We start from the raw sequence: 24,678 nt of genomic DNA on the forward strand, positions 1-24,678 counted from the left end.
TGGACTATACCAGTCTGAAAGAAACATTAGATCACCATTAAAGTGAGGACTGAAGGTTTGGCCCCATTGGGAGTCAGCAGTTCTATCACAGACCACAATTAAATCAGAATTTTACTCTTTATATTTAATAGGTCTTCTTACAAAACAGTTTGGAAAACATACTCTCCAAACATCTGACTTCAGTGACTTTGAAATTCTCAATCAGCAAAACTATTTTTGACCTTTTAAAAAACCCAAACAAAACAAAAAGAGATGATTGGGATATTTTGAATCTGGAAATTTCAAATGCTACAGTTTACTTCTCCCACCTCAAAATAGATGTTTTACAGGATCCATGCTCAAGGTGGGGATTAGGGAGTGGTAATGTGCTATTCTTACTTTTCTGTTTATAATTCTATACATTGAAGTCATCAATATCTGAATATTGTCCACTTCATCTCTGCAGTAAGTTTTTTTTCTTAACATTTAAATATGTCTCTCTCTGTATTAACACTGTGCAAAGAAATACAATGTTTTATAGCAGAAAGCCTGAGAGTTCATTAAATGCAGAGCAATTAGATGGATGGAAGTCCTGCAACAAGCCATCCCCAAGTGCAAGGATTCTTTGAGGATGAAATCACTGATGAGGAGTTTAAACCAGAGAACTAAATTGAATTTAAGAACTGTGCTTATGGCTGGGACAGAATATCACTGGACCAGATTTGATCACATCAAATGCAAACCTCATCACTTTCTCTTCTCCTTCTGTGACAAATGTGCAACCAAAATCAGTGTAAGGCAGCACACGATGCCACAGTTCTGTAAAACAGGATAACTGGAGAATGCACTTTGGGGTGTGTAAGTCAGCAAGACTTTTCAAGTTTATTCCTTGATATTGACTGCCCTCCAACTGCTGATGCACTGTCACTTGGAAGCAGAATTTGAAAGAGAAAAAGTAGATGCTTTTTGCCACAGATTGATGAGTTGGTTCCACTCACCAGCAGTTATTTTCTTTGGGCAATAGGTAACTTTATAGCTACTAAGTGAAAGCTTGCATACAAAATTCCCCAAATAATAAAAGTCAGCAACTAAGCTTAAAATTGAAAGCAAGCTTTACTTGCAGGTGTCCAAAAACATCCAATCACCTCGTGATGCCCTCACTCTTGTTGCAAGATCCACCTCAAAGGACTCATTCACAAAGAAATATAAGCACTTGTTTCATGAAGATGAGTGATAACACTGAAAGGATTGTGCCTCCAAAGGTTTAAGGTTGCTCTGTGTCTTGGTTTGAGGTGAACCCATAACATTCTGACACGGAAATTAAACCCTTTATGAATTACAGCTCATTACAAAGCAGTCCTGATTCTTACAGCAGTCCATCCTCAACGTGCTTAACGAAAATCTATATTTTTGCTGCACTTTTCCAGGCTTTTAGAATGGATTCCTAAGAGAAAACAAGTTCTGGGATCTTTCTGTTAATAACGTGCTATTGCTGCATTGTTAAGAGATGCTGTATTTCATGCTAATTAATCCTGGTGTTTTAAGGTTGCCCAGGAGTAAGAAATTATCTGAAACTACATTCATTTCTCATGTGAACAAAATAGATTTCCTGTATTCTTCCTAGCGAGGACTTGTGTAACAAAGAGCCAAACTTTGCATTGATTTTCACATTACAGGCTTTATTATTTTTTTTCTTTTTGCTTAATTGTGGTACGTTCTGCAAGAGTCACAGTTTTAATTGTATTTTAGTCAAGCTCTTTCTGTCAAAGCCCTTTCAGTGAAAAATTATACCTTTGTTCTTCAGATCTGGGCAAGAGTCATCATTTCTCCGCAGTCAATATAAAAATTAGTCAACACTTAACTTGCCATAAAAATAAATTGGCTCCACATTGATTTGCCTCTCTGATGGCAGCACTAATATTTGTGTACAAATGGGAACTGGTTCTTCCTTTATTTTATTTTCTTATCAGTAATGATGTTAAACAAACCTCAGGATATTGCATGCCCAGGAAAAAGACAGAAGAGGATGATTTTGGGGTCCATTTTAGAGGTAAAAGTCTCACTGCCTCGCTAAAAGCTCAGTGAAAATGTTCCTTAGCCTTGTATCTCACTCCCTGAACTGTGAGAGGACTACCAGCACTTCCCTTTCAATGGAGCACAGTTAAGAGAAGAGAAGGGCTCTCTTTGCCTGGAACTTTCCCACCTCCCAAGGAGAACCTCAGGGGAGCATTCCCAGAGAGACAGGCTGCTCTGACTACAATGGATGCTGATGCTCTCCCATGGCTCCTGCTTCTGGAGCCATAAGGAGGTCATGGAACAGAATATGAGATGGGATCAGAGGAAAGGCTGATAAAGCTGCACTGATGAAGCACTGCAGAGAGGAGCACAGAGGAAGCAGGGCACAGTGGGGCTCTGATGGGAAGCATTCATGGCAGAAAGCAAAAGAGCAGAAGCAACTCCTCAAAAATGAGGAGAGAAGCAGCTGTTTGAATGATTCAGTGCAATAATATGGTAGGAAAAATTAACACTTCGTGGTCAGGCAGGCAATTCCCCCAAGCGTTGTGTTTGTTAAAATGAACCACATGGAGCAAAGGGCTGAGATGGAACAATGCTAAATTAGTCCTAACCTGGTGGTACCTTAGTAAAACATGCATCAAACGAATCTTTAAAGTGGCATTTCCCCAACTGTATTTGGGGGAAAAGCAGCTGCATTAAGAATTCCCAATTTGCATCTAATCTTCATGTGAGTCCTCTCACACAGAGTGCATCAGCCAGGAGCTTAAAACTCTCCAAAGCTGCAGCTGCACATGTTCTCCTTCTGCAAAGAGGAAAGAGAAAATAAAGCCCTGGAGAAAACTCGAAGTGGTTGAAGCTGGTGTACAAAATTAGTGTACAAAAAGTGTTTTTCTAGATGTTAGGCAGTTTTCTCTGCAGTGCCAGTCAACAGTAAGGGATCAACAGAGCAGTGAGCTCTGCTGCATCATGCAGGTTATGATGCTCCACTTGGGTCTCATCACCTTAGTCAGTTCCTTGCCCTCTCTGCACCAAACATGCCTGGATTTATATCAGGCTGCTATTTCTATAAGCTGAAAGACAGTCAGCTGCCTTGTCAGGAAATATAAGAATTTATAGGTACTTTGTCTCCAGGAGTGTCAAAAAGTGGCTTCAGCACAGTCAAAAATAAAGGTCTATGCTATATAACCATTTGGACTTAACAAAATAATGGGGAAGGTTGACACAATTTCTTCCAGTGTTGCCTCTTCTGAGTTTTTCCAGAGCATGTTGTGTTGCATATCAGCCCTGACATTCATCACTTCTAAATTTCTACCCTGTGCTGTAATTTCTTGGATCACAGAAGTGAAATGTTAGTTCTCTAGTTGCTCCTGCTATGAAAAACATCTTGCTAGGAACAGAACTTTTTTTCAGATAATCATTTTACAAAATGTACTGTTGCCTCATTACAAAACATCTGGACAGGTCAAGACTAAGCTGTCTCCATCTCCAAACTACCATCAGTCTTCACTTTCTCCCACACAAAATAAAGGTGTTGGTTGATTTCTGTCATCTTTTTTGCTGGAGACAGTAGTTTATCTAAGCTGATGAAGAGCAGAGCATCATCACTTTCTAAATCAGTTAAAAAATGTCTGTCACTGAAATCTTCCTGAATAATAACTTATATTGTAACTTAGTGTATCAATTTTTGCCTATTCGAGGACTTAATTCAAAGATTTGCTGATGAAGAGAAATGTATATATTGTGTTCACACTGAATGTCCTGTAATTACAGCCAATACCAGCTGTCAATGAACACGATTTTCTTGAAAGAAAACAATGAGCATACACAGAGCAAGCTCTCCCCACCCTCTGCACAGGTGTGTTCTGCCTGCCAAGGGTCCTTTGGGGCAAATATTGAGTAAACAGTAGGAAACATTTAATGAGATTTGAAATCCTACTGTTAATAAAACAGCTGAAGAGAGTGACAACAGATCTGAGCCTCCAGTGTCCCAGAGTGCTCCTGGTTCTCTCTCATCCTCACCTTGCACCCCAAGCAGTGGAAAGGAAGGACAGTCATTTAAAAGGCCCATTCATGTAATTCTTCAATATATAAAAAGTCTCAAGGAAAAAGACCCTCGATGCTGCCCAAATGCCAACTTATATCTCCAGAGAAGGAAAGTGAGAATTCCTTTTCAGCCCCAGTTATGCCATTGTGTTATAAAAGCAGACACTGTGCAGAGGAAGAATGGATAAGTTTTTCTCAGAATGGCAGGAAGAATAAAACACTTGATCACTTTATATTCTTATGCAAAGAAGTCAGTTTTAAATCCTTGATGATGAAGAATTTTTGGAAAACAATCTTTTTAAAGCTGTTAATATTTTCATAAGAAAGAGTAACAGAAAAAAACAGTTTGGGGGACTTTGTAACAAAATAAACTGTTAGAATAGTGACAATTAGAATATTATAAGTAATAAAACATATCCTATCCACAGGGAGTCTTTTCTTCCTAAGAAGAATTTAAACAAGTAATATTTTAATCCTGTGAAAAAAAATTGTGATGACTTATTCATCCTGAATCATGACAAATTCCATTTTAAGTCAGAAAACGATTTTGTACTAGTGGAAGCTAAACCAGAAAATTTTTTGCCTGCTCTCTTGGTAGAAATCAAGTAAGCAGCAATACTGGTCCCAGGAGAATCCAGCTGGGAGCCTGAACATCAAGGCCTAATGGCTGTAATTACAGATGTCCTTTTCTTAGTCCCCTCTGATGGAGGTGAATCTGAAGTTTAGTCTCCCTGCTCCTTTCACACATAAATTAATATTCTGTGTATTAACTCTGAGGTGCTCCAGTTTACCCTCCAACCTGACCCCAGGCTGGGCACCCTGTGCCCTCTGCCCCTGGTGCTCTCTAGAAAAGGAGGCAAGAACATGTCAGTTATAAATATTCCCTGTTTTCCTACCTAATTGATTAGATATTAGTCTCAGTTTGGATTGCCTCATGTTTCCAAATGAGAGAGAAACTTAATCATCTCCCAAGCTCCTAAGAGCTGTGTAAGAAATGCAGACAATTTCAGAGAAACTCAGAGAATCCTTGCTTAAGAGGAGATTTAACTAACCGTGAGTTAAGCTGTGGAATGATAAATGCTCTGTGAAGTTTGGTTTCAAGAGGTGATATTCAGTTCAGAGACATTTTCTTTGTAACTATTTCCTAAAACAGACATGATTTATTTTACTCTTTTTTTTCCTATGGCTTAATGATTGGCATTTTTCCTATACACATAAGAAGAAAAAGAACTAAAGAGTCAGACTCAAATTTTAATAAAGAAAACTATTTGTTTGGGCTTATTTTTTTTCCTGATTACACTTTCCTCTGTCAAACTGATAACATTTTTTGCAACAAACAAACAAATATGAATGAGATTATATCCACTCCAAATGTTTCTTCCCTTGCTGCAGCATTTTAATGGATAAAACATATTTGTAAGCCAGATTTTATGCTCTCAGTTTAATCATACTATTCAATCATAAACTTAAGGCACTTGACTGTTACTCTTTAAAGAACATACTTTACCACAGTGATCTTGCAGCCAGAATTATTTTTACATTGAAATTTAAATTCTACTTTTATCTCATGAGGGGTCATACTCAGCCAAATGGAAACCACTTCAGAGTGAACTAATGTGTAGTGTGATAGAAAGGATCTCTGCTGGTATCTCATGAAAGCTTCCAGAGACATGTAGTCATTGCCCAATCCGCTTAAGTAAATTCCCTTGAATTTATCTTCTGTAAATTCACTTAAGTCATTTACTTTCAGAAGTAAATTGTCTAAATTTATATTGTCCATAATTATTCCACGGAATTCACTGGAGACACAGCAGTGTAAAAGAGAACAGATTTAACCCACTGCTGCCACACTCACACATCACTGGAATAATCCATTCAGTATTAAATTTACCCATTAATTAAAAGCCAGAGGATAAATTATATTCTCAAAGCCATAGGTGTCAGAGGCAAGCAGTTTTCCTAGCAAGTTCTTTGTATATCAGCAGAGCTGCACAAATTCTACTCAACCCCTTTATTACACATCTTCCCAACAGACAATTTTTCCATGGATTTCCACCCACACTATAACTCTTATATTGTAACTTATATCATAACCCTTATCCCAGCACAGCTTATTGGACAGAATTCAAGATCATGCTCTCTGCACTTTTAGAAATACTTCCTCTTCTAAAATTCTCAGAACTTTAAATATAAATGCAGCTCACACTAGAGTGGGATTTGAACACGTTCCACTCCTACCCAGGAGATGCTCTGCCCATTATGTTTGTACCTGTCCTTGGAGGAGTTGTTTCTCTGGGTTTATTCATTCAAAACCCCTCATTTATCTCAGTGTGAATTAAGACCAAAAGCAAAAACCACCAGTGAATTCTTGGTTTTGACCCCTCTAATGAGAAAGCAGCAGTTTCTCCCACTCTGTTGCAGACTGCACAGACACATCTACAGAGCAGCACATAAAGAAGGGCCTAAAGCTCTGCTGGTCACTTCATCTTCTTCAACATGTGCACTAATCAGCCTCTTGCAGGGATGGAAACAGAAGTTCATAATGGTTGGAAAAACATTATGTTGTAGCCACAAATGCCATCTAAAGTGCTACTAAAAATGCCCAGGAAAGTGATGAGAGAAATACAAAGAAGTCAACACAGGCACTGAAACTTTGAACAGCTCTGACTGTGACCTAAACTGGTAGTTTCCATTTCACTTACCAATTTGTGGGTGAGCTGGATGGTGATGAGAGGAGATCCTGACAGATTGTGGGCCAGCTTGGGTGGAGGTTCCACTTTGATAGAGATGAGATAACTGGTTGCTGAGATCATATAACCTTTGTAGGCAGCAGCTTCAGCAATCCTTGGAAAGAAGCAAATACATTTAGGAAAAAGAACAACAATTTTCTTTTATTTTTTTTTTAGTTCATCCAAAGCAAAGGAACACAAAACCTCCTTCTTCCATTCAATTCAGTTAATTCTTATAGAGGAACAAGATTTGGCCCCAGAAGATCCTACAGGACTAGAAGCCATAACTACAAAGTGTAGGGAACAGCTCTGGACACCTGGAGACTTGATATCATGAGCACTTCACTCTGCTCCTCTTTTGCAAAGGTTTTCAAGCCTTGCTGAAAGTGCTTCAGATAATTAGAGGGAATCATATGAAGGGGTCTAAAAACACCCTCAGCAAAGTGACCTAAGTGAGGAGGAACCTTGTGGGGGGTTTCAGGCTGATTAACCAGGTCTATCAGTGTGTAAGACAGACATATATAATGCATAGAAACATATCCACAGGAATATATTTTGAAGTAATTTATAACCTTACTTTGAAAACCTGATTATGTCCAGTTAGGTTTGTTAGAGGGTAAGTCAGGTCACAATACCAAGAGCTGAACTTGACTAAATATTCAGTTTGTGCAGGTAATACATTATTCTAGTCTGAAGCAATTTTGCATTACATAAGAAGCCTTTTATTTCTGCTTTCAGCTAAAACTTATGACTTTGGTATTTTCATACATTTTGGAGTAACTGAGATCCATGTGGCTGCAGGGCAAAATTTGTTACACTATCAGTAACAAACTGTGCAGGAGTGAAATGATCTCTGCCATCCACCTCTTGAGCATGAGAATTAATGGTATTTACTATGAGAAATATGAGCCACAGCAAAGTAACCATCAACAGGAGCTTCCAAACATAGCCCACCACTGGAAAGAACCAGTTTGCAAAGCACATCAAAAGCCACCTTATTTACACTCACCACCTGTTTGTAATGCTTTCTTACTTTTTTTTTCAGGAAACAAGAGAAAAAGTCATGTCAGGCATTTAAAAAAAACTTGCCTGAGTTCCTTGGCAGGGTCAAATAGAACAGAACTCATTTAGCACAACCCCAAGCACCAGTCCTGAGCTCTGACCTTAAAAACCCATCAGGATCACAGATTACTTCTGCTGCCAGTCACCAGCATGTGAATGGAATTTGTTCAGCTGAGGGCAGAATTTGCTACCCTGATATGAAAAGTTTAAGTTTAGAGAAGGACTCATAATGTTAAAACCATTATCTGACATTGTGAGACTTCTCCTCCACCAATTAAGAGGAAGGACGTTTTTCCACACCCTTTATCTGCTGTTTTAACTTCAGAGAACTTGGTGAATTTCGAAGTGTGAAAAATATTCACCTCAAGCAGGAAATAGTGTTTCTGTACCTGCACAAGTCTTTCTTCACTGTGGCCCTGGATGTCACATGGCAGATTTACACAAATTGTATGGGAGCAGAACTGGGCTCAAAATACTTTTGTGTTTCAATATTCTTTTTTTTTTTCAAAGATTCAAAAGTAACTCCCCTTAGAAACTGCTATTTATGTAGTCTGAAAATAGAAGTCATCTGCCTGTACAGCACAAAAGCTCCAAGAGTTTTGGGTTTGGTTTTTCACCACAAACGAAAAAATTGCCCTTAAGAAGAAAATGGAGAGGCTTCAAATTACAGGTGTTCAAGTGGCCCAGTGCTAGAAGGGACATTAAAAAAAGTCTTTAAAACAAACTACTCTGTGAAAAAGTTGTTATTCTACTGAAAAGTAAGCAAAAAAGTTATAATAGCAGAGGACAAAAAAGAAAAGTACGCACAAGTGCATACTTATTTTTAAAGCTTTTTTTGAATACCTGGGGTTTGATTCCAGAGAGAAAAAATCACTAAGATAGAATTCCCTTTATTATTACTATTTTAGATGCTGTTTTGGACAGACCTACACCTACAATTTTATGGGCAGGATTTTTAGTGCATTACATACTGCAAACAGCTCAAGTAGTTTGAATTAATTATAGAAATCTAGGAAACATTTCTTCCCCCATGTCTCTGTGTTTCTCTTTAATATTGGGACAGGGCCAGATCCATCCTTCTCAAAAAGAGAACCTACAAAAAACACCTACAACTCAGGGGACAGGAATGGTTCTCCAGATTGTCCTATTCCATAAATTCCAGAATATGTACACAAAAATGTTTTGTTATAGCAGAGCCCCAGGATCTATGACAATGCATTAGAATACAGAGCTTGGACATGCAGCATCTTTAATCATAGAATCATAGAATGGATTGGGTTGGAAAAGACCCCCGAGATCATCGAGTCCAACCCTTGGTCCAACTCCAGTCCCTTTACCAGATCATGGCACTCAGTGCCACGGCCAATTTCAGTTTAAAAATCTCCAGGGATGGGGAATCCACCCCCTCTCTGGGCAGCCCATTCCAATGCCTGATTATTCTCTCTGGAAAGAATTTTTTTCTGATCTCCAACTTCAATTTCCCCTGGCAGAGCTTGAGCCCATCGTGCCCCCTTGTCCTATTGCTGAGTGCCTGGGAGAAGAGACCAACCCCCACGTGGCCAGAACTTCCCTTCAGGTAGTTCTAGACAGTGCTGAGGTCACCTCTGAGCCTCCTCTTCTCCAGGCTAAACACCCCCAGCTCCCTCAGCCTCTCCCCATAGGGCTTGTGCTCCAGTCCCTTCACCAGCCTTGTTGCTCTTCTCTGGCCCAGAACTGAACACAACACTAAAGGTGTGGCCTCCCCAAGGCAGAGTCCAGGGGAAGGGTCACTTCCCTGGTCCTGCTGGCCACTCTATTTTTGATCCAGGCCAGGATCCCATTGGCCTTCTTGGCCACCTGGGCACACTGGTGGCTCCTGTTGAGCTTCCTGTCCCTCAGTCCCCCCAGATCCCTCTGCCTGGCTGCTCTCCAGCCACTCTGTGCCCAGCCTGGAGCGCTGCAGGGGGCTGTTGTGGCCAAAGGGCAGGACCCAGCACTTGGGTGCATCATATTGCATTTTCTAAACTTTGACCTAAGTCACAATCATATTAATTCTTTCTCCCCTCAAAAAAATGAGATTATAGCGTATTATCTTAATAAATTGCATTGATCCTCCTGTTTGAAAAACATAAACTATCATAAATTCTTGCCTCTCTTCATGTCAGTACAAAATACTGCACAGTAAGTCATGGTTCCCTGCTAAGTGTCCTTTTATGGAGAGAGCAGGGTAAGCAACACCACAGCTTGCTATTGATTTAGAAATGCTATTTAGTAATAGCTGTGAGATTATCTCAGTGTGATCAGTGTAGATTGTTATCCAATCTGGATCAATCAAGCCAGGATTCGTTCCCCTGGAGTTCACAAAGGAGTTCCCGTGACCTTCCCTGTAACTGTTCTGTCAGGAAAGGAAGGCAGTCCCTGACATTCAGGAGAGCTGAGATGAGCATCTTTCCTGCTGTCAGAAACAACACAGCAACAACTCACAGATTGGAAAAGACAAAGTGTGAACTGATGTGTGTACCACAGTGAAAACCAAATGAAAACACACACACTTGCCTAAAAGGAAAAAGTAATGATTTACATGAATGGCCTTGCAAAATCCCCTGGGGAACTGTATTGCAGAGGTTCACAGCTCTGCATTTACTTTATCTTATCTGCTAATGATTTCCCTGATGTAGTACATTAATATAGAAAACAAAAGGTCTTTAAAGCATTGCCTGGTCTGCTGTTGTAAAATTACCTTGTGGGTTTCTAGGATTAGGATTCAGATTTTGTCTGAAGAGGGATTTTATGTTTTCTTCCTTGTTTCATTTAAGTGCAAGCTTTATCTTTATATGTGTCAGGAGGAAAGATGCAATTTCCTTTTATGAGACAGATTAAAATTATTATTTCTAGTACCAGATCTGATAAATGGAAGGAGAAGCCAAAGAAAGACAAACATGTTGCTGCAGGAATCTATTTTATTGCAACACAAAATAAAACATCTAATGTAAACTTTAATCTCTCTCTAGTTAATGACCCCATGTCCTCAATATTGCAGAATCAGGATTATTGCTGGGAATTTATTTACAGCTGATAATGGCCTGGCTGTTATAAAGGTGTATCACTAAGGTCATAAACTGTTACAGCATCAGAGGTCTGAGATACTTACTTGGTATCCATAGGGTTGATGTTATGGAAGAAATAATGCATGTTATGGTAAAGCAGGCCCACAATGGTAATCCGAGCTGTGGAAAGGGAAGAGGGTTATTCCTCTGAACAACAACTCTAAGCAAGAGACACTTCTCTCTTAGACCTGAAACTGTGTTAATTAAGAGCCTTGACTTAGTAGACTTTGATATCTCTGCTTTGGCAGAGTTCTGATTGTTCTCTTAAGTGAAAAAGTATGAGCATCTTGTGCAGCACAAGAGACAGACATCAAAAGTAAAGTAGAAGGATGCCTGCTCTGCCCAGCCACACTTCCAAAAGAGAGTGTTAAAGTAATCATTTGTCACTTATAAATCCTCCCCACAGCACAGGACACACCAGAGACAGTCTCGGGGATCTCAAAGCCACTTCCCACCACCCACACTGAGTGGCAGCTTATGAAACTCAACCACAGGCAACCCATTCCCATGTTGAGTTTCTGTTTGCTGCCCACATTCCAGCACTTTGGGGCCCTCCAGCAGCTGAGTGAAGAGACAGATGTGTATTTTCTAAGAGTGAGCCACACAGCTGTCTTTTACTATCCCTTTTGCTGGCTTCCAAGTATTTATAGTGTCAACTGTTTAAGGTGAAATAGCAGATTTTTTAGGTGAGCTCATCTGGGCAGTGTAGAAGTGTGGCCTGAAGGCTGAAATTGCTCACAAGTGGCTGGAAAAAGAGTAAAACTTTTAATGCACTGGATAATTTCAGGATACGAAGCATGACAATGTTCTGGACAAAAAAAAATCTGCATGGTGAGAAATTTTCTAAGTGGGAAAGGAAAAAAGTCCTCTCTCATGCTATTTTTGGCATTGCAAGTCAGTTTGCAATTACAGTTATTCAAACCTCAGAGCACTTGCAGTCTCCAGCCAGAGCCCCTGCCAGTGCAAAGAAACAAAGCTGTCATCACAAATCAGGCAGACAGTTCAGTAATTATTAGAGAATTTCTCACTGCAGGTTATTTTCAACTAACTTTGCACTTTATGAAAAGGGACTGACCATCCTTCAACAGAAAGATCTCGGGAAGTAAATTCTCTGGGTTGGAATTTAGGGCACGTAAGTCAGATTTTCAAAGATTTGAGGACGGGGGTAAATAGGTCCCCTCAATCTCTGAGTAAAACATAGATAATTAACTTCAAATACTGTTATTTTAGTCTTGAATAAAGCTGCAGGGTTTTGCCATACCTTACTTTTGAGATTATTAAAATTTTAGCTTAGGTACAGATTTCTGAGTGCTGCCTTTTTGCCATGACTGTAGTTTATATCTTCATTTTGCTTCTGTAGCTGGTATTGCTTAAACCTGTCATTTTAGAGTTTAATTTCATATAAAAGAGCAATTTTGCGTGAAGGGATAAGCAATACCCTAATCTGACATCCTGGAATTCCTTAAAAATAACCAGTTCAGATGATTAAAAGAAATTGATGAAATTATGGCTTCTCTGATATAAAAATGTGTCAAAATTAAATGACTTCAGTCTCTGTGGCCCACCTCTATTATTCAACATTAATTCAAGTAATATGAAAACTCTGCCATATTAATCTTTCATTAGTGTGACAGAACAACTGCTGCTTTCTAAGGGCCAGTACAAGCAACAGGGTTCAACTCAGTTACTTGGAAAAATAAAGTGAACCAAAACCTCTTTGCAAACAAAATCATTTTTGGATACTCTGTGTAGATGTCTCCACTCCTCCCTTTAATCTTTTCCTTACCTTTTTCATGGAAAGCTTCACTGGGAATGGAAATATAACTCTGCCCTCGAGACGGAAATCGATAGTGGGACAAATTCAGAGTCTGAGGATGCATTTTGACCACAGTGTAATCTGTGTAATAACCCAAACAAAAATATCATAAAATCAATAGCCTCTACAACCTACTTGACTGTTTAACCAGACTTCCCTAATAGCTATTGCAAGTCTTGAATTTAAAATCCCATATGTCTGCAGAAAATATAGTAAATTCCCCAAGTATAAAATTGCCTTTTATATCTGACTCCTCTATGACAGAAGAGGTGGTACATGCACTGTTAATATGCCATGGATCACTTCACTCAGGCTCAAACACTGAGCTCACCAGGGCAAGCAAAACAGATTAATAGCACTCTTCCACTGACATTTGAAGGCATTATTTCAGTCCTCCAGTTCAGAATCCCAGTGTCCAAGAGCACACACAGTGATTAATGGTACTGGGGACTGCTCAGGTTATTTACCCCAGAAGGCATAGCAGGTTGCCAATAGAGATAAATTACCTTTGATATGTGTATCATCCAAAGATGCAAATGAAACGAGGGTGCCACGAACAGCAGTAAAATGAAATTCTCCAAAAAAGTCAACACTATTCCTATTATTTTCAGTCTCTTGCAAAAATTAAGGTTTTGTAGCATCCAGACATCTTCAAAGTGCTGCATAAGAGCTCTAGGCCCTTTACCTCTATTAGCATAGTATTACCAGATTCTTCACATATATTTCATTCTCTGAGTTCCCCCCCAAATAACCTCAAGGGAGTTCAAGCACAGCCAGACCTGATTACCTCTGGACTAACTGCCCAGTCATCCTTCTACAACCAAAACTCTGCTTTGCATTCAAAAGAGTAAATGATGTGATTTGGTTTCCTCCTCCATGTTGGCAAACGAGAAGCTGCAAGCACAGAAGGACACCCAGAGAGCCCAGAGAGAACACCCTGCTCAGTCCTACCTGCTACAGGCAACGTGCCCTCAACAGTCAAAGGGAAGGAGTTTTGGTCCAGGTTGTGCATGGTGTGGGATGTCACACTGTCAATGGTCTGAATTAAACTGCCAAACACGTGAGGGGTCTGAGGGGAGAAGGAAGAGAAGGTTCTGCAGCAAAGAACTGCCATCCACAGCACAAAATGCAAGGTGCCAGGTTAAATTCCTGCCTGACTCATCAGTGAACTGCCCAGAGTCAAATGTGGCCTTTTCCACATCTAGTGCATGGAACATTACACAAACTGATGCCACCCAAAACCTAACTCCATAAAAATACTTTGTTTTATAGAATGTCTCCAAATGGCTGTTGGTCCCACCACCACTGGACAGTCAATTGCACTCAGGATTCAGCAGAATGAGGCCAAGAACTGCAAAGAATTCTTTAGAAAATATACAAAGATTGGGATGAGATCTGTATTGGAACACAAGCTTAGACACTGTAGTTTGGCCTTTCTTTCATCTTATTAAAATGCTCCTCAGTCTAAAGCTACTTTAACCCTCCAGGTTGAAACTTGATCCATAAAAATCTCAGAGTTAATGCATGTTTCAGTTTTATCTGAAATCCATTTACACCAGAGATGATCAAGGATTTTAGGCTAAGAACTTAAATCAATTAGACATCTTTTTGTCTTAAAAGCATTTTAGACTTCAATGAGACCTTGATTTGCTTGGTCTCTCCTCTTGGTTTTAAAACTCTGTTCTGAAATCTGTGCTTTCTTAATGTTCAAGCAAAAAAATCTCAGGAAGTTCCTGGATTCACCCTGCAGGTATTTCTTGGTCTGATAATAGGTAGACTAGAAAAGAAATAACATTGATACAAGTCACTTCTCCTTATATGAGGTTTAATCTCTCTCAAAGCTTCAGATCACAAAACAGATAAGCACTACCATGTGCACTGAAAAACATTGATCTACCAAAAAATATAAACCTTTAAATGTCAAAGTTCAGTGCTAAAAAAAGAGATTAACCACTCTAGTGACAATGCTTGTTATTTTATAAAGTTTTGTTTCATTCAGCCTGAAATATGAGGAAACAGCAGCTCCTTTATTTTAACCCTCAAAGACATGCTATAAACAAAATTATATTTTTTTTTTCTGTAGATGCTTGCTACAAATGTGACAGTGACAGATGTAAGTCATAGTGCCAAAAAGCCCTAACAAGCATAACAATAGAGCCAATCAGTTCCATAATCACCCATGTGAATTTATGCAACCAAAGTAACCTACAAACCTAAACCCATTTGTCTTACCTGTGGTCCATCGATCAAGTTGGGCAATAATGTAAAGTCATCAACAGCTTTCAAAAATGCCTAAAAGATAAATAAAACTCTGTTATTTGATTATTTATATTCAGCTACATCCCCTGGCAAGGATCCAAGGTGGATCTCTTCTAGGATTTGTTTTAGGTTTATGCTAACATGACAAGGTCATTTCCATTCAAGGCACAGATTCCCTCTATGTTCCATCACTCTCATCGTGTTCTGCATGGTGGCATTTTAAAGTAACAGTTTATTTATTAAAAGTAACACCACCATCCACCTCCCAGAGTGCAATGATTATACAGCAGCTGAGCTAAAACTGGAACCAAGATTGAAGTAACTTATTCTCCCCTTTTATGTAAACTCATATGACATCAATAGAACCATAGAATTGGTTGTGTTGGAAGGGCCTTAAACATCATCTATTTCCAGCTTCCATGGACTGTTTCCACTATCCCAGGTTGCTCCAAGCCCCATCCACCCTGATCTTGAACACTTCCAGGGTTGGGGCACCCACAACACCTCTGGGCAACCTGTGCCAGGGCCTCACCACCCTCACAGTAAAGAATTTCTTCCTAATATCTAATCTAAATCTCTCAGTTTGCCTTTGTCCTGTCACTGCAGTTCCTGATGAAGGGTCCTCTCTCTGTCTTTGAGGCTTTTTTTAATCATAAATGACCACATTTTTCCACAGCACTAGATAAATTTCTGGGTCCTTGTACAATTTATTAGCTGCTTAACTTTAGCACTTAGAAGTTGGTTTTGAGGTCAAGATCTGCCACAGTGGGCACCACTGAAGTGCTCAGCAAATATAGTTACTGTCCTAAGGAATCTTGCTGATAAATACAAAAAAAAGAAGAAAAGAGAGCACAGAAAATTGCACTGAAAATTAAAAAAGAAACCCCCACAACTCCTGCTTAAACTCATCTATTAAAATGTCTTTATAGAATAACTGAATACAAAAGAGTTCCACGGTGAAATGTGGAAGACGTGACATAGCAAAACACAAGTCGGATTTGTCAGAAGCAATTCATTATAAATGTGTGTCAGGAATCAGAAAGTTTATTGCATAGCCCTTAAATCAAATTTCCTTGTGCTGTGAGGCATCCAACAATGAGGACAGAGATAACTCCACAGAAAATCCCATGCATGCTCAGTGCCTGTCTTTCAGGGAATTAGCTGCAGACAATACAAAGCCAAACCATCAATCACACAAATGACAGTCGGGATGTATGAGCGGGACTCTCTTGTGTTTATTTCCCAAAATAGCTTTGCTAAAGATAATCATGTCCCACATTTCTGTCTGCAAATCACTTTCATGGCAGACAAAGCAGCATTAGATAGCATGAATGAGCAACCAAAGGGCAACTGGAATGATGTGGGAAACAGGTATGGGATCTGGCAGGATGATGTTTCATTTTCAGTTTAGAGCCCACACAAAATTTTCAGTAAAACAAAGGAAACAATGTATTAGAGCTTTTTAGAAGGGGTTTTGCTACATATGAAACTGTGATCCGTGAAATCCAAGCTTTACAATTTGCAAATGCCAAGCTTTTAATACAAACTCTCAATCGCTGTCCGTGCCGTTTTCAGAAGCATTTATTTATATTGTTTGTCTGAGTAAAGCATCCCTGTCACCCTGGTATTACCCCCAGGCTTAAAGGAACAATCACCAGCCAGGTCAGAGCTGATTACTGCAGTAATAGCTTTCTAGCCTGCTGAAATCAGGGAATTAGATGCCCATCATTTTACAGCAGGCTAACTTTATGTTAGCAGAACATGACCCCGTATTCTCAGCTCAGACTGCAGAAAATGCCTTCTTTTTTTCCCCTCTTTGTGGATTAACTTAAATAAAATAAGTTGCTTGAACCCACTTCAGTGGAGATTCGTGGTATGACTGCCCAGGAGTCGAGTCCAGCTTCTCCCCTGCAGCACAGAGTGGGCAGAGCAGGGGGTGTGCCTGTGCCACCGAGGGCACAGCAGGATTAGCAGGGCAAGAGGGGAGCCAGGGCAGAGGCAGACCTTGCCCTGTGCTTCCTACAGGACCTACAAATGCCAACCAAAAAGCTGGGCAGACAGCAGAAGTTAATAACTTTTTAAGCCCTTAGTACAGAGGTGAATCTCAAAGGTAAGAAGCTGATGCAGCCACATCCAGAGCTCCCTGCACTTCACTCAGCTACCAGCTCAACCCTCCATTCTGCTGCTTCCCTGCTCTGATCACAGTGTCCAAGTGTCCTGCACCTGAGAGATGACTGTCAAACTCTGCTGCATTTTGGATCAGCAGGGCCATGCAGAAAAATGCTGATCTTTTTTTCCAGAATTATATATTCATCATTTGATACACATGCAGATTTTAAAAAAAAATCAAATTATTTTCTCCCCCCTCTGTTGCCCACTCTACTAAATTATTATTCTTGATGTGTGGTCATGGTTCCAGGTCATTACAATCTACAGAATCACAGAGTTGTTTAGGCTGGGAAAGACCTTAAAGATCACTGAGTCAAACCAGTAACCCAAATGCCACATCTACACACCTTTTAAATGCCTCCAGGGATGGTGACTCCACCACTGCCCTGGGCAGCCTTTTCCAGGGCGTGACAACATTTCAGTGAAGAAATTTTCCCTAACATCCAAGCAAAACTTCCCCTGGCACAACTTGAGGCCATTTCCTCTTGTCCTATTGCTTGTTACTTGGGAGAGGAGATCAACTCCCACTTGGCTACAACCTCCTCTCAGGGAGTTGTAGAGAGCAATAAGGTCTCCCCTAAGCTTCCTTTTCTCCAGGTTGAACAACTCCAGCTCCTTCTCATCAGGTTTGTGCTCCAGACCCTTCCCTTCTTGTCCTTCCCTGGACACCCTCCAGCACCTCAATGTCTCTTGTTGTGAGGGATCCAAAGGCAGTAAGCAATATCTCCAAGAACTAATGAGACCTTTAAACCATTTTCTCTCATCAAAGCTCAGCTTCTGCTACCCCCTAAAGCAGCTACTGCTTTTTTCATACGTATGTTTTGCAATGAGAAAATATTTCAGAACTTCATTGGATATTCCAGTTTCTGGAGGAATTTCAGTGCCACCTGGCTGCACACACAGGTGTGAGAGACACTCACCTCTGTGAGGCTCAGAGCAGTGTTTTCTGACAAGGACTCATGGGGCAGGCTGAAGGACACGTTCTCCAGGTAGCTCAGCATGGTGTTGGGGCAGTGGAACCTGCCTCTCTCCTCGGTGAGGTTGGTGATGATGGGACGATAGGCGTTCGTGGAGAGCTGCAGCAGAGACACAACTCAGCACAAACCACTCCATGTGGCCTCAGGAGTGGTTGGTTTAGCCCAAAAGGGAGCTCAAGGCAGAGCAGAGTGTTGTGCTCACAGCAAGGAGGATACAGAAGCCAAGGGAAAAGGAAAGCTCATGACAGAGAGACAGAAGAGAGACAGAGAGACAGGTAGAGAGATAGGTAGAGAGATAGGTAGATAGATAGATAGATAGATAGATATGATAGATAGATAGATAGATATGATAGATAGATAGATAGATAGATAGATAGATAGATAGAGAGAGAGAGATAGAGAGATAGAGATAGATAGAGTTAGATAGAGATAGAGATAGAGAGATAGTTAGATAGATAGATAGATAGATAGATAGATAGATAGATAGATAGATATAGAGAGATAGATAGATAGATAGGTAGAGAGAGAAATATAGAGAGATAGAGATAGATAGATAGATAGATAGATAGATAGATAGATAGATAGACAGATAGATAGATAGATAGATAGAGATAGAGAGATAGATGATAGATAGATAGATAGATAGATAGATAGATAGATAGATAGATAGATAGATAGATAGATAGAATAACCAGAATCTTCAAAGATGAATATTCATTAGCAACTCTTCTGCCATGATGTCCTGAAAGCACCTCTGAACAAGAACTAATAGAACTTTGATACTGCAGAAAGCAAGAACATGAAAATATACTGCAACTGCTATTTGCACATGGGCTGATTACAGCTAATTGGATCTGTTCTCCATATGAAAAATTAATTTTATTCTAGCCTTTTTCATTACATTTTGACTAAACAGGTGAAAACTCATTTTGTTCTTGTGGTAGGAAATTTTTTTCAAGTTTTAAAGGAAACAACAAAATTATTTTTCATGTTCTACATCTTCAGAGTTAACTGTAATACTCCAGAAGTAGCTACTTTTCCCCTCTTTTTAATATAGAAAATATTTTATTTAACAATGAATTTCCTTCATCCGTCTTACTTTAGGAGTTCTGTAGTATTGCCCTTTCCCACAGTGACTAATAATTCTCCCTATGCACATCCAAAAGCATTTATAACTGGGGTACTAAAATGAGGGAGAATTACGAGGTGAGCTGAGTGTGTAACTGTGCAATGTCTGCACAGTCTGACACTACAGAAAAGAGAGAGGAGGAATGTCCTACCACAGGTTTTGAAGTGGTTGTCATCAGAGACCATGGAACTGTTGAAGAAAGCAAAACTTGCACACCTGGGGAAATACAAACACAAATGGGAGTGTTAACAAATCTGACATTTATATATCAGATACATATTTATGTATCTATTCCCACTGCAGGTTGAATCAGCTTGAACTGGAAGCAACAGATTTGCTCTTCTGTGGATTTTACTTCTCTGCAGATCTGTAGCTACACATGCTTGGTTTAAACTTGTAATTTTCCAATTCTCTCATCAATTTTGTCTCATCATCTTTACATAGATGAGCACTGCAGTAGTCTAATTCTTAAATACTCAAATCTTTGTTTGCAAACAGGAACTTTCAAGAATTATAATTCAATTAAACAACCCAACTGTACAGTTAAAACATTGGCACCCATCTTTCTTCAACATTCATATGAATTCTTTAGGGAATTTTTGAAAAAAAAAAAATTCTATGTCTTATCAGAAAAATACAATAATCTATAGGCACTTTGACAATTTCCAATAAGATCTTGTTTTATTTCTGTATATGTGATTAATTGGGACTGGGAACATATGGACCTTGGAAAAAATGAGCTTCAAGTCTCAGCTATGATCTCCAGATGCTAATGTTTACTTTTATATCTTGAGTCTAAATTGTCAGAGTGCCAAATAAAATCACACCCATGAAGGCAAGCTCAGAAGGACTTTTCTACATTAGAAAATCTAAACCAGTGAAACTACTGCCATTGTTTGCAGCAAAACTAAGGCACCCCCACATGAAGAAACACTGGTGGAAAGGGTGGTTTGCTCAAGGTTTGGGGCATACAACAAATAACAAGGGTCAAGGAGTCAAATACAGCCTTCATTAGTAGTTTGAGAATGTCCTAGATAATGTCTCTATGAGGTGTTTGTAAGTTGATATCAAACACCAGCAAGGTTACTATTAATCAGACAGGCTTGGCTAATTAAAGCCCTCCCCTAGCACTATAACCAGGGAAAATTACCATATAAGCATGTCATAAATGATTTGTCAAGACAGAAAGAATAAACTTGATTTTGGATGGCTTCCTGTTGCTCCATTTTAATAATATTGATCCCTTTCTATGCAAAGGGATTTATTAGTCATTTGTGATAGAGAAATACAATTTTACTCTCATCTACATCTTACCAAGAATTTGTATTTGTCAGGAGTGTGGTATTTCAGTGCAATCATATAGAGGACATATATATAAGACATATATATATAAAATACATATATTTAGGACACATTTCTCTCACAGATCCAAAAGGAACATGATATTCATTCAATTAAAAAACAGGCTGTCCTATTAAATTTCTTATGTCAAAGCACATAACCCCAACTTCGACATTGCTACAAGTCCTTCAAAGTCAATAAATAGACAAGAAAAACCCTTCTTTACTAGGTTGATTACTGGTGTTATACTCATTGCTCCTTTAAGAATGTTCACACTTCTAACCAAATTATAGAGGAGTAGAAACCCAAGTCCTGAACAGGATTTGCTTTCATGCTTTCAGGATTTGCCTTCCATGATGCCCTGGGTGCTTGTTAGAGTGAAGAAGGGAGAGTGGAGGGATCAGAGGGTGGTTGTTCTGAGTTCCCAAGAACTGTAGGGGTTAAAGACCCAGTTCTCTGCATTTACATAAGTTATACTTCTGTGACAGTGAAACAGGGCACACATATAGATGAACTGGGTCAATTTGAAAATCTGCTGCTCTTGAGTTTAGCAGCATAACATTCTTCCTGAGTTATATTAATCAAAGAGTGTGATTTATGGTAGCTTTGAGTTGGGTAGTGTTACAGTAACCCTCAAGTGTTGTGAAAGTTTCAGCTGCCAAATACAAAAGCATTTTTTCCAACATGAACAGAGCATCATAAATTTTTTTTAAAGTTTTTAAGCTATTTCCTGTATCAAGTGACTACCAAATGAATATACTCTCCCAATCAGAAGGTTTGGAGACTTTCAGAGGAATCGCTTCTTAAAATAAAAAGGCTTTAATATAAAAAATTTGAATGACATTCCTATTATTTGTGTAGCAAATCAAATAGATTGCTTCATTATATACCAGGTGGAAGGTTTTCTTTTTCAGCAACTTTAATTCTACATAAATAAGTTTATACTTTATTTTTTCTAAAATACATTTTGTATATATTTGATTGGAAGTCACAAATACACACATTCTCATTTCCAGGCACACAGCAGAAGTTCTCTGTTAGGAAAATGGTTCCCATGGGTTTGAAAGCACAAGAGTTATGGGTGTAACTGTTTTAGCTCTCAGGAACCCAGTAAGAATAAATGAAAGTAGGGAAACTTCCAGCAAAGCCAAATGTTCCAGGTGCCCCACAGCTTTATTCCCAAGATGGATGTTTTCTAATTGCTACTCACACTTAATAGCAACAGCCTTGCTTGTGGTGAAAGGTTTATTATAAAGATCCATAGACCCACTGACAGGGTTTACTGGCCAGACTTCTAAGTCTTTGTTCTAATCCTGATTTTCTATCACATTTCAGCTGATCTCTTTCCCCTTAGTTCCCAAGCAGTTAATAAATCTTTATCACTTCAGGTAAGGAGCCAGAACCCAAGATGAAAAGACAGCTGAGCGTTTCAGTGACATTCATACCCGGCTTTTTGTGCCTCTAAAAGTTATGTGTTCAGGAGCTGAGAGACATAAACCCAATGCAAATGCTGCACATTAAACCTTTTAAAGTCAGCATCTTTACAGCTGAGTTCCAACAGTGCAGGTGCTCACCAACAGCAGCTGTGAAGTACTGCTCGATCTCGCGGGGGGTCAGTGCCCGTTCCCAGATGATGAACTCATCGAACGCCCCATTCACGTAGCGCTTGCTCTGCTCCCCCTCGGTGCCCGTCAGCAGGTTGGCACTGGGGTCTCCATAGTCATAGAAAACCTTCCCATTTGGATCAGTTGTGTTTAGAGTTCCATTGACATAGACTTTCAGCCCTTCTCTTGATTTCCAAGTAAAGAGAATATGAGTCCAATAAGGACCTGCAAAACATTAGAAGTCACAGCAAAGCCCATTAATCAATTCCATTTAGAGCCCTTCCTGTTCACCGTGTTTTTGCTGACTTGGACAATGCTGTGGAGCTGCATAGGAAGTGCTAGGAGTGAATTATGGAATGCTGATGTCATATGCATTAATCTTTATACCCCTGGGGAAGCCCATACTTTGGCAGAATGCCTGTTAGCTTTTGTCTGAACTTGGGCTTACTGCAGCTCCATAAATTACAGTTGCTAAGTTTTATTGGCCAAGCTTTGAGGTCTCTTCAATACTGTCTCAAAACTCAGTTCAGCAAGAACAGACTGCAAGAACTGGAGAACAAGCAAATAGACTAATTAAAAGTTGTCACAGATGCAAGAACTGGAGAACAAGCAAATAGACTAATTACAAGTTGTCACAGATCAGAAAACATAATATTAATTTCCACTTGCATTGTGTGAATTACTCTTACCATTTAGCAACTTTTCTCTTAAAATAAGATTTTTAAACTGATTCATTAAGCTTTATGAGCTCTGCTACTATGAAGTTAGAAAATCATACTTTAAAAATGTCCAGGTAATCAAATTAAGGCAGAAAAATATTTATTGAATGTCGTTAGCATTACTAGAAGACCAGAATTTGTTCCAGTCACTAAGTATTACTGCTCCCCACAATTTAGTTTAGATAGAAGCAGTAAGATATGTGATATACCAGAGTGTTTATTAATACTATGGCATGGACAGAAAACTTGACACTCAACAGATAACAAAATTATGAAAGCACTAAACAGTCAGTTAGATAGTTACCAAATAAAGTCTTAATTTAGGAGGCAGCAGAGGACAGCCCACCAGTTTTAGAATATACTGAGAACTGTCAGGGATTAACCAGCATTCTTTGCTCATGTTTCCATCTAAACATGCCTTAATCTACTGATGCCAATAATAATTCCACTTCAGAAACAACCGGAAGTTGGATCCGAGGCCTGTTACTGAATGCAAATGTTCTATAATAAAAATATCACTCTTTTTCTCTCTCTCCCCTCATCAAGAGAAGTTTTAAGCTCAGGGGTCTGTAACTATTTTTACATGCCCACTTCTCTTTCCTGACATTGTGCTCTTAGCAGTACCTCTGTCTGAAAGAATAGAGCAAAATGTAACAAAGAAATTAATATTTTTTACAGTTATAAAATTTACCTGGTGGACTAAAACTTGCTTTCCACTTCATCATTGCATCCCCACGGGTGTAAAATTCCACTGAGCCTTCACCTTCATTTGAACAGACTTTGAAACCACTGGAAATTACTCGTCCACCAGAGGCGGGGAGAAACTTGGCCCGTTGGTCTTGAGTCTTCCAGAAAAAGGAAAATGTTACTCCTGATGAAAGCAAGAGAAAGGAGACAATGAAAAAAAAAAAGAGAGCAATTAAAAATTACCAATATGTAGAATACAGACAGTGGGAATGCTTTTGAGGACAGATCATCTGAGAGCATAAACAAGGACAAGGTTTATAAAATCAACAATGTTATAACAACTGAAACCAAACAAACATCCCCCCCTCAGTTTTGCATCATGTGCTTGTACCCAGGACACAGCAATAATAATTGTATCCCAAGTAGCTTCTGTCAGTTAAAACCAAAGGTTATAAATCAACCAAAAGGAAATCTTTCTTACACATTTATGCTTCCCTTCACTTTGTCTTGTCTCTCTATCCTGCTTACCCTTCCCACCCTCCTGTGATGAACCCTTTTCCTCCTGTGATCTCTCCACGTATCTCCATATCCTCCACCAGCACTTACTCCTTTTGGGTGTTCCCCAGACACCACCACAGCCAGAAATAGTACACTGAGCATTTCCAAGCTCCTAATGCATTAACTGGCTGCCCTTGCTTATCGAGCAGCATTCATTGCTAATCACACTTTAATTCTTTAAGCATGTTATTACATGTGTTTTCACACTTGAGTGCTCCAATAACTCCTGAAAGCAAAGACCCAATGGACAAGGATGGAATAGCTCTACATGCAGAGCCACAGGGAAAATTCTGAGCTCCCCACCTACAGAAAAATAAAAGAATTCTGCCCAAATGCAAGTGCACATGGGAATAACTTCATCCACAATTAATGCTGTTCAATGCACAGTAAATTTTGCTGTTATACTTTGAAATGGAGGAGCTCTTCAGATTACACATTAGTGAAGAAAATTGCTTTCCATAAGATAGGTGTTTCTTTATTAAATGTTACCTCAAAAGGCTTAAC

The 24,678-nt window shown here is 39.3% G+C and overlaps 1 protein-coding gene across 4 annotated transcripts in view; it reads right to left on the reverse strand.

The window, feature by feature from the left end:
- ADGRD1 (adhesion G protein-coupled receptor D1) overlaps positions 1-24,678 on the reverse strand; it is a 150,019-nt gene that overhangs the window by 109,738 nt on the left and 15,603 nt on the right. For all 4 annotated transcript variants that reach the window (XM_071572318.1, XM_071572316.1, XM_071572315.1 and 1 more), the window contains 9 exons: positions 23,621-23,800; positions 22,181-22,435; positions 19,417-19,481; positions 18,080-18,235; positions 14,964-15,023; positions 13,683-13,800; positions 12,702-12,812; positions 10,960-11,035; positions 6,741-6,882 (listed from right to left, as the gene is read on the reverse strand). In XM_071572318.1, the coding sequence (XP_071428419.1) occupies positions 6,741-6,882; positions 10,960-11,035; positions 12,702-12,812; positions 13,683-13,800; positions 14,964-15,023; positions 18,080-18,235; positions 19,417-19,481; positions 22,181-22,435; positions 23,621-23,800 (1,163 nt within the window). The remainder of the gene's footprint in view (positions 1-6,740; positions 6,883-10,959; positions 11,036-12,701; positions 12,813-13,682; positions 13,801-14,963; positions 15,024-18,079; positions 18,236-19,416; positions 19,482-22,180; positions 22,436-23,620; positions 23,801-24,678) is intronic.

This window comes from Pithys albifrons, chromosome 17 (assembly GCF_047495875.1).
Source record: "Pithys albifrons albifrons isolate INPA30051 chromosome 17, PitAlb_v1, whole genome shotgun sequence".
In the NCBI taxonomy this organism is placed as follows: Eukaryota; Metazoa; Chordata; class Aves; order Passeriformes; family Thamnophilidae; genus Pithys; species Pithys albifrons.